Raw genomic sequence first — 11,015 nt, forward strand, 5'->3', positions numbered from 1 at the left:
AATCCAGGAGGACTCCCAAGTTGCGCGCCCTCTCTGAGGGGGCCAAAGACTCGCCCCCTATAGTCAGCGATGGCGTCAGCTGACCATACCGAGACGCCGGCAACCACAGCCACTCGGTCTTGGAAGGGTTGAGCCTGAGTCTGTTCCTCCCCATCCAGACCCGTACGGCCTCCAGGCAGCGGGCCATCACGTCAAGGGCTAATACATATATTATATAATACATATATTATATAATAATTAATAATTATTAGGTAAATTTTAAAGTTGGATTTGTGCTCAGATTCAGCAAGTAAATGTCACATACCTAATGAAAATCAAATACAATTGTAAAATATTATTAATATGCATTAATTAAAAGTAAAAATTTTTAAATAAGTACATTTTGTCCTGATCTAATTAGAAACATTTTAAAAAAGGAATGTTTGCTTAAGAACATTGGAGTAATAAGTTACTCATTTTTTTCCATTTTATGTATTAGTAAATTGCATGCATATTTTGAGAGTGGCAGGATTTTTTCAGGCATGCTAGAAATTCTGAATTTTAGAAATGGACTCTGGATATGTTTTGAACAACTTCACAATCTGTATTAAGTTAATGGTCAAACTAAGATGCAAGAAGTGAAATAAGTGGCTTGCTTAACAACTGTGTTTGTTCTGTCATTATTTGAATATCAAGCACTTGCAAAGGTTTATTGATAGCTGTGAAAAAGCATTTCCTTGAAAATGCCCATTCACCATCATAAAGCTTCTTCAATCTAGCCAAGTCCTGTAAACTCACTAAGGAAGCACAGATGGAAAATATTTGTAAAAGGATGCAACATACATAAAAGAGAAGAGTTTTTCCAGTCTGCTATGAGTATCTTTCCATTCTGCCCTAACTCTCTCTCCATTTGCCAACTCTAAGATTAAGCTTGCTTTCCTCAGTTAAAATCTTGGCCTCGAGGCTGAAAACATTTAAAACAATTGCCACAAAAGGTTAAGTCACTCAGAACAATCTGGATTTCATTATCAAAAAAAGTTTAACAATCAATGTAGCCACTGCAAACAAAATTTGAAGTACAACTGGTAAAAATTCTCTTCAAAGCCATTAAGTGTTCAGTTACAGGAAATCTATGTTTTCTATAAATGTTTTACAAAAGTTATTTCTGTGATATAATAGATTAATGTTTCCGTATCAGTTTTTCCTAGAATTCTGGGAGTTAAAAACCACACATCTTAAAATTACTGAAGCTGAGAAACACTGCAATAATAATAAATGCCCAACATGCATGCTTTCTCTGTTGACTGAATAATCAGTTATTCAGAGAGGCCCACTAGAACATGAAAATGTGTAGCATTTTGCAAAGGGGTACCTGTGAGTGATTCTTTTTTTTTTTATTGCCACAAATCAACATTCTCTAACAGCCATTTATCCGGATTTAATCTTGCTATTCTAATACTCTGGTCTTTCTTTTTTATATTCTATCATCATATTAGGCAGATGTTAATTTGCTGCAATAATCATTTACTTTTTCTTCAGCTTTTATGTGGGAAGATGCAAGATTTGTCACAACTTGGAAATCTACTGAATATAGCATTTCTTTGAGGTATAACTTTGTAAAAAGTGACACTGTAGAGAGGTTTTCAGAGGGACCTGAATCAAATGATTCCTGCATCTCAGAAATCAGCAGAATATTATAGTTTTGTAAACTCTATTCTCTGGTCACTTTATTGCTGCCAAAAAAACACAAGGAAATGAGAAAATAGTTAAAGCAAAACTGCTTCCGATGAAAGTACTTCATATTTTTGTCCTGTTTTTAAAGCTTCTCCGAATTGTCACTATAGATCAAAAGGCTGCAAAATAATTTGAATAAATTATTCAGAAGGTAAATTAATTCAATTATTTTTTCAAGTATGATTCTTGAATGAAAAAACTCCAGTTCATATTAATATTGCTAGCACTCCTTTTACTAAACTAATAGCAGCAATTAACATTGTAAAATAATGCAATTTTAAAAAATACAAATAGTCCTTGTTTAGTGACTGACTCGCACAATGGGTGTTGTAATGTTGATGAAAATGAGTGTTATGATGTTGATAAAAAGTAACTTGCAACTAGTCCTTGCATTTACAACCTTCACAAGTCTGTAAAGCAAAGGAAAGCTGAAATAAAATCATAAAGACAGTTGCAGTTTCATTTAACAACCGCTTTACTTAATGACCATGTTGCCAATTCCAATTGTGGCTGCTAACAAGAAGTACTTATAACAAAAAAATAGGTACTTCTAACAAAGTAAAACAAAACAAAAACAAAAAAAATCTTTTTTTAAAAAAAATCCTTTCTACAGTGTACTTTTCATTCTTAATTATCCTTCAGGGTTAAATACCAGCTTCTGGTGTTTGTATGTATATATGTTTGTGTGTTATCGATTGTCATATTTTCAGATGGAGAATATTAAAATGGAAACAATTTATAAGAAACCCACAACCCTTTAGCGGTTTCCATCTTGATTAGTGAATGGTCATATTTGGATTAGTAAAAGGAGGCATATTTTGGATGAGGATGAATCTTTGGTTTCAGTTATCCAACTTCTGATTATGATCTCTTCCACATGGCCATCCTAAGCAGCTTGATGGAAAATTTAGCTGATTTCAAAAGCTGTATTTGGATTTCCATTTTTTACAGTAGTGCTGTCTCAGTTACTCTTTTTTCCTTGATTGGGTCTTTGAGGATACATGGTTTCCATCTGCATGAGCAAACATCATATAGGGGAGGCAATCGTAGAGGATAAGACTGGTATTTTTCAAACTTGGTAATTTTAAGATGTATGGACTTCAATTCCCAGAATCCACACATCTTAAAATGGCTAAATTGAAAAACACTGCACTAGATTGTCGAGTCTAACCCTCTACTTAGTGCAGATATTGCTTGCTTATGTTGAGCCTTTCACCAATCCACTGGTGAATTAGCAGCGTGTGGAAAATATCATCCTTTCACTTTCCTTGTTGCCTCTTGAGTTATAAGACTAAATTGGCAAAGTATTCTCAGCTTCATTCCAGCTCTTCTGTTCTGTCAGCTCTTTCAAATATTAAGCTATGTAAGGCCAATTAGGAGAACTTCAACAAGCCAAATCATTAGAGGATTGTAGTCCAGGGAACAGGGAGGCATATTTGCACTTGGAGGGGGTGGGGAATTTGTGTTTTCTACATCTTCTTTATGATAGTCAGGAAAAGGTTTGACATTTGATTGCTTGTATTCACCTACATGATTCCTCCCCCATTTTTTTTTGTTTCCTTCTTGCAGTCTTTTCTAAGCCTCTACTGGCCTTCACAGGCTCCTGTTCCTCTGTCATTTCTCGGTTTCTAGGCAATTTTCATGAGATCCAATTGACAAGAAAAAAACTAAAAAGATACATTTGTCAAAAACAACAGCAAAGACAGACCCATCATTTCATAAATGGACTGGTTAAAACAAAACAAAACAAAACAAAAAAGCTCCATGTTTTTCCAAGCTATTAGCCCATGAAGAGGAGCAATTAATGACTGGATGGAAGACACTGTGCCTGCCACAATTTGTACATGAAAACCAATTGGAATATAAATATTACTTTCAAGAAAATGAGGAGTTGAGGACACAAACTACATGGCCCACTTGTGCTGGCAGAAATTGGAAAAGTCTACTTTGATATAGAACAAGAGAGCAGGGGAGAGGGTTAGGATGGACTAAGAGCAGGTTGAAGGTTGAAAATGGCAATGTACATTCATATCCTTCAGAATCATTACGTGCCCAATCTCATCAGAGCAAGCAAAAAGTGGGGATGAGATCTAATTCTGGTTCACCTTTATCAACTGATTATATAACAAACCTAAAGCCATAAAACAATCTTTCTAGTTTTGACTTAGAATGTTATGTGAACAACTTATTTTACTTTAACAAAATGTGGATCAACTTAAACCAAACTTTGACTATGATCATGAAATTCTATCCTTTTCTATCCAAACTCACTGTAGCTTAGACTAATGGAAATACCAATTTATTGTTGCTCATCCCAGTTGGCATCATATTACCTTAGTATTTAAAAGCATTGGGCTGGAGTAGCATTTTAGTTATTACTATTACTAAACTTAAAACCTAGGACTCTAGTCAGCCTCACCAGAGCTAGAAAAAGCTGGGCGTTGTAATTTAGCAACACATTGCAAATTTCTTAATGTTGGTACTAGGTGGAAAAGAATAAACTGCAAGTGCTGGAAGCCATTTGGTAAATGACCCTCTCAGTGTCATAGGGTAACATAAATACTGGTTCATTAACTCATGCATAATTACGTAATAATTTGCATATATACTTGAGATACTATATATCATAGTATCACAGAGAAGATGTTATTATGTAGAATATCATAAATGGAATAGAAATTATTTTTAACAGATTCATCAAATAGCCACTTATATTATTCAGAGTATTTCACAATGGAGAAATTAATGTATAGGCATGTATTTTCTGTCCTTTGAAATTTTATGTGATGGATTTTCATAATTCTCAATGTTAAACCAATAGGATGAAGTAATATTTTATTATGTATTTTCTATAGAACTACACAATTTTAGAATAGCAGAAGCAAGCCAAGTCTATTTTTGATTGCCTGTTTAGAAATCAGAAACTGTTTAGAAACATTGTAAAAGTATCATGTATGATCAACACGGAATGCAAATCAGAACTGAAGCAAGTGGATTTCTGATATCCTGAATTTCCATCCCCCGGGGCCAAAGATCAATATGTGACCTGTGCTTCTACCAAACTTAATCTCAAAATTAAATCAACAGCAGATTGTAATATTAACAGTACTCACTGCAACATAATCAAAGCGGCATGTAAAGGAGAATTCTAGCTGTATATCAGTGAAGTTCAGCATTATACGGTGACCTTTATCAACACGAAGAACCCAAGAGCAGTCAGTGTTCTTACTGTAAGGTTGTGGGTAGTTTGGAGAGTAAATTTCACCTTGTGGGGCTTGGAAAATGCCTCCACAACCTAGAAACAATAGAAATGGTAGAAATAGTATTACATTCTCTTTGCCAGAGATGAATGCTTATTTTAAAAATGGTTAGTTTAGTGCTTATTTAATAAAAGATTTATCAAAGTGTGAAATGGAACGAAACATATAGACTCCTTTTTAACTGATGGGTTGGTCAATAAGCAACAGGTTTTCTAAATTCTATATTTTCTAATTTTATATATCTTATCAAAAAGCAGATTGAACTCAGTGGCTATTAAGCTTTCTCCTTATTCAATTAACTGAACCTCTATGAAGGCTTTCATTTTGTAGAGCTGAAAACGTAACTTGCAGTTCACTCCCTAACCATTCTCTGAGGCAGCAGCAACCTTCTGATAGCCAGAAATTCCAACCAATCTTTTGTGGCACCCACGGTAAGAAAATGCAAAGGGAGAGGATCCAGGATTTCTGAGATATTTTTTCTTGGTTTTTGGAGAGCTTTGCGTGTTTTTTATTTGTATATGTATGTGGGTGGTGTTTCATCCTTAAGATGCAGAAATCAAGGATATCAATTTTTGGCAACTGTTGTTAGTAGTATCCTAGGGAACTGAAAAAAAATATTCGGGACTCAAGGTGGTCATGGATTTGTAGTTGTCCAACTCTAAACATCTGAAATATTTTTGTTCAATAATAAAAAGGAAGATTGTTAAAATGATTCTTTGAAATTTGGTACAGCACAACCACGTAAACAAAATTTTTGAAGCCGACAATATCTGTAGCCCAGATTATACATACATACATACATACATACATACATACATACATACATACATACACACATACATATATATATATAATCAGTGCTTCTCAGCCTTGGCAACTTTAAGGTGTGGCTGGGGAATTCTAGGAGTTGAAATACACCAATCTCAACTTTAAGTTGAGAAACACTGAGATGGATGGATGGATGGATAGTGGACGGACGGACGGACGGACGGACAGACAGACAGACAGACAGATATATAGGACAGGTAGGCAGGCAGACAGAATTCTGTTTTACAACATCACAATGCATCACCCATCATGCACAGTCATTCTAACCTCCAGCTATTTCTTGCCAACTGGCATTGAATCCTTTTCTGTTCATTCTCCCACTTGTTTTGAACCTGACTGTAACTGCATTTCCAGTGCTAGAGACATGCAAAGGATTCTGTGATGATCTTGGAGTGCAAATTTGGGCCAGCCTAGGTGAAGATGAATCATATCCACCATAGATCTAGAAGGACATGTAAAAAAAAAAGGTAATATAGTGAATGGATAAACAATATATAAAAGTAATCAAGAGCTCTACAGTTGTGTGTTGAAGACAAGAGTAAAAGGCAATAAAAATATTTAATTAGAGGCATCATCTTGAATATTTCTGTAACATTTTGACAGTGCAATTGGAACAAAGATTAGTACTATCTGTAAATGGCAGCAAAATGCTGCAGGGAACTAATGCTTTATTGCCTTCTAGAGCAGGGGTCCCCAACCGGTCCATGGACCGGTATCAGGCTGCGGCATGCCAACAACCAATCCACACAAACAAGGAAAGCCCCATCCATTGGATGGAGGAGGCAGCACACAAAACCACGCCCTCTCCAGTCCGTGGAAAAACCTTTCTCCATGGAACTGGTCCCTGGTGCCCAAAAGATTGGGGACCTCTGTTCTAGAGGTTAGATAGATTTTTGCAACCTAAATCTGGTCGCCATTTTACCTAATACAATAAAACTATCAAATTTTAAAAGTTTTGCTTTACTTTAATTGTTCTCAATATTGTTCTCAATATATTTTAATTTATTCAAAGGATTATTTTGCTACTTTATGGCTTATCATTCTTTCAGCATTTGATTTTTACCAACTTTGTCTACTTTAGTAATATTTAAACTAATTAGGTTTAATTTGTAAGTATTTATAGAAAGAAATCTTATCAGATTTTTGTGAAGTAAAGTCTCTTTGACAATATTTTGTTCAAATGCATACCATGCACACAGCAACTGAAAATATTTATAATTTATTTTCATAATTTATTTTCATGCTACTTTTATCATTCAATGAAGGCTTCATAATTTGCAAAAAATGATACTCATGATAATGAGTGCTTAAATATAGATTCTTTGTACCATGTAAATTTTAACTCCCAGGGTTTTCTTCTAAACATTTTCAGTTCACAGATTAATTTCAGAATTAATCTACTCAGTCCTAGATAACAAAAATATCAGCTGTATTTATTTCAACTCATTCTGTTTCAATGTATTTGTCATATCTGAAATGGTACACCCTGCCATGCCCTTCCTTTTTATATTAAACAAAACAGAATCCCCATACTTTCCCAAGGAAAATTCTCAGTGGAAAGAACAGCACAACCCCTTTAATTCCATTGCCTTGATTCATGCAGGATGTTAAAAAAAAACAACCCTAGACATTCAATCATCATTTTTCCCCCCAAAGTGCATAGAAATTATGGGATTTTATTTCAGTTTAGTTAACTGCTTATTATACCCATTCAGAAATCTGAGAAACTAAGAACATTTTGATTTTTGGAAGAAAGAAATACCATTTAGACTTAATAGAGTTGCTGTTATATCAGTTTTTGAAACATGTTATGAATATAGGATATTAATATGAATCTTATTGCTGTTAACATTACATCTCTTTTAAGGAAATTGAATCTGTGTTTCTGTACTGTGAATGGCATCCAGGAAGGCAAGAGATAATTAACAAAATAAAGATGTTGGCTGCATACAAGAAATTAATGCCCAGCTTGTTTTAAAGTGTATTTTTCAGACTAATTTCATACAAGTCTTTCTTCAAGATTTCAAAATCTCATCTGTAAAAACTGGTATAAGGACCAAATGTCAGCCAAAAATTAGATCTTAGGACATCTTTCTGCTACTCTAGTTGCCCAAGCTTTCAGTAGCCCATATCAGGTAGATTTTTTTTCTTTTCCATTCTTTGGAAACAAGCTTGTGCAAAATTCTAGAATTTCTTTAGAAGAAATGTCAAGATTATATTTCACTGTGCCTAACTCCTAAAAATCAGAAATTGTTATTTCAAAGGCATTTTCAAACATGCCAGAATCTGTGGTTGACTTATTTAACTACAATTTATTTTAAAAAACACAATTTTTTACATATAACGTAATCCAAGAATCAGACCAAATGAAATCAAGTCTTCCTTCTACTGCTCAGAAGGGAAAATATGCAATTCTACGACTTTACTTAGACTTCTTTCTGGTCACACAAAGTCAGCCCTAAAAGGAAGATTAGATCAAGAAACAGGCTTTCTAATAAAACTACTTTTATTAGAATAGCTATAGTAACAGAATCTAACAAATGTGAATGCGCTTCTCATCCTCCCCTTTTAACCTTTTGTGTAAACTGGAAAGCACCTGCCTTAAATTTTTTTGTAAATCTCTATCTTTTATGACTGTTAGATTTAAAAAGTAAGCTTTTCTCTGTGTGTCATGGAACTCATTAAAAAATAGCCAAACTGCTACAAACCTATATTAAAAACCTTGGTAAAAAGTTATTTTTTTGAATCAAAAGCACGAACAAAAGATACAGTACATTTATGTAGGCGGTGTTTCTCAATTGGCAACATTATGATATATGGACTTCAACTTCCATAATTCCCCAGCCAGCCTGTTGCCAGTTAAAATCTACATATCTTAAAAGTTGCTAAGTTTGAAAAACACTAACATATACATTTTTTTTACCAGGATATTACCCAGATGAATAATCTATTACCTAGAAAATTGCACGAGGGAGTGGAGATGGCATAAGAAGTGGCATCTGTTGTTAAGAGCTCCCTCTAAAACTACTCTTAAAAATAAAAAAGCTAGTTAAAGATTGAATTGTTTTCTCCTATTTTATTCTGTTTTACTTTCTTCTCTTTTATTCTCCTGCTGGAGACCTGTATTTTTATCATTTTTACTGGAGACTGCTATCATTTCTGCCATGGAGAAAAGGAAGAAAAGGCTCCCTGCAATGGAATCCACAGTTAGAGAACTAGAGAGCTCCCAAGATTTTAGACTTTTCTGCCTCTATCCCTGAAAAAGCTTCCCCTTCTCAGTTCATATGCAGTCATTTGCCCAGTTGCTGCAAGGCTTACGCAACAAAGGAAGGAGGACTTAAAAAACAAAAATGTCACTGATTTCATAACCAGACATTGCCTAGTGGTGGCAAAAATAGTATTGTCAATTTTTGAACTCCTGACTACTGTTAACAACATAGATACACCAAAAAGAGCTTCTATTTAGATTAAACACAGTCATCCAAATGCTACTAATTAATCAACTAAAACAAAATCATGCAAAGGCAACTGTGATTCAAACGTAGATAATGATGATGAAAAGTGGATTTTAATTTTGAACCTAAAAAGAAAGTGGGAAATATGCTAAGAGGTCCAAGCCTATATCCAGAGAAGCATCAAGTTTCACTCCCTCCAGAAAGTACTGTATGAAAGGCATGCAAATCCAAAATAATTATTATTTTGATTTGTCAACTGATCTGATTTTGTTGAAAGTCATAGTTATGAGTAAAGAGAGCAAAAATGAGGATCCAGAAATGCAGCAATTCTCTCTGTCAGTCAGATTCTCCACTGCAAAAGGCAATTGGTTGATTTGGAAAAGACTCTAAACGTACCCTTCTTTCTGTCAAACATCTTACTATTGCCAGCATGCTGTTTAAAACGAAATCTTTTTTTACACAAGTTTGATCTCTTCTCATTCTATGCGTTTCCCACAGGGGGAGTCAGTCCCTTAATAATTCAGTTTAGAAATAGGAGTTCTTCTACTTTAAAATTTAATTGAGGTAACACAAAAGTTAATAACTCCAAGGATGTTCTATCAACGTTATCCTTGAGCAGAGATAGCCTGAATAAACCACCTGGATGTCATACAGCAAGTCAGTGTTCTGAAGAATATAATTAACTCCAAGGATGTTCTATCACCACTGTCCTTGAGTAGAGATAGCCTGAGTAAGCCACCTGGACCTCCCTCAGCAAGGCAATTTTAACATAATAACAGAGTTGGAAGGACCTTGGAGGTCTTCTAATCCAACCCCGTTCTCAGACAGAAGACTCTATTCCATTCTGGGCTGTCCAATCTCTTCTTGAAAACCTCCAGTAATGGAGTTTTCTGAAGAATCCTTCAGAACCAACTTGATTAATTCATTCAGTATTCTACTGGATACTGAACAAGTGAGTCTTATAAAAGTAGGTATTATAAAAAGATTAGATAGCCTGAGGGAATTATTCGAAACAACCTCTAATAAAGTTGGTCATCCCCATTGTCCAAGAAAATAATGCATACTTTGAGAAACTATCCCCTATTTCAACATGGAATACAGTCATGGAATATAATGGCAAGGAATCCTTGGAAATAGTTTCCATCTTACTCTCTGCTCCATGATAAAATATCACACAATATAGAAGATACAAATAAAAGAAATAAAATAGAGGTTGACAGATAAAAGGAAGCAAGATGCAGCTGCAAATCATGGTGAGCAACTAACTGATGATTGTCTTGGAATAGAACTCAGTTATAAGGAAGCTATCCTTACTTAGCTCAATGCTTCTAAAATAGATACAAGCTGCAAATCAACAACTAGGCCACAGCTGACCATAGCATTTCAAAATGGTCTAAGGAGAGAATCTGAGGCATAAAATTTATTGTTGTCTAGAGGTAAGCTATTCCTCCTAGACACTAACACTATTCTGAATTGCCAATCTGCAAAAGTACCTTATTCAAATTGCTACTCACCTCAAAACCCATAGTTGCTTATGCATCATCAAGGCAGTGGTGAAGATAAACAAATTTCAAACAAGTAATAATAATAATAAAGTTAGAAGGTACCTTGGAGGTCATCGAGTCCAACCCCCTGCTCAGGCAGGAAACCCTACACCATTTCGGATAAATGGCTGTCCAGTCTCTTCTTAAAAACTTCCAGTGTTGGAGCATTCACCGCTTCTGGAGGCAGGTTTTTCCACTGGTTAATTGTTCTAACT

General features: G+C 34.8%; 1 protein-coding gene across 1 annotated transcript in view; it reads right to left on the bottom strand.

Moving 5' to 3' along the window:
* CUBN (cubilin) overlaps positions 1-11,015 on the bottom strand; it is a 198,533-nt gene that overhangs the window by 73,892 nt on the left and 113,626 nt on the right. The window contains exons 27-28 of the mRNA XM_029283182.1: positions 6,069-6,243; positions 4,827-5,008 (exon numbers count right to left, since the gene is read on the bottom strand). Of these exons, the coding sequence (XP_029139015.1) occupies positions 4,827-5,008; positions 6,069-6,243 (357 nt within the window). The remainder of the gene's footprint in view (positions 1-4,826; positions 5,009-6,068; positions 6,244-11,015) is intronic.

This window comes from Protobothrops mucrosquamatus, unplaced genomic scaffold (assembly GCF_001527695.2).
Source record: "Protobothrops mucrosquamatus isolate PMUCROS unplaced genomic scaffold, P.Mucros_1.0 scaffold33, whole genome shotgun sequence".
In the NCBI taxonomy this organism is placed as follows: Eukaryota; Metazoa; Chordata; class Lepidosauria; order Squamata; family Viperidae; genus Protobothrops; species Protobothrops mucrosquamatus.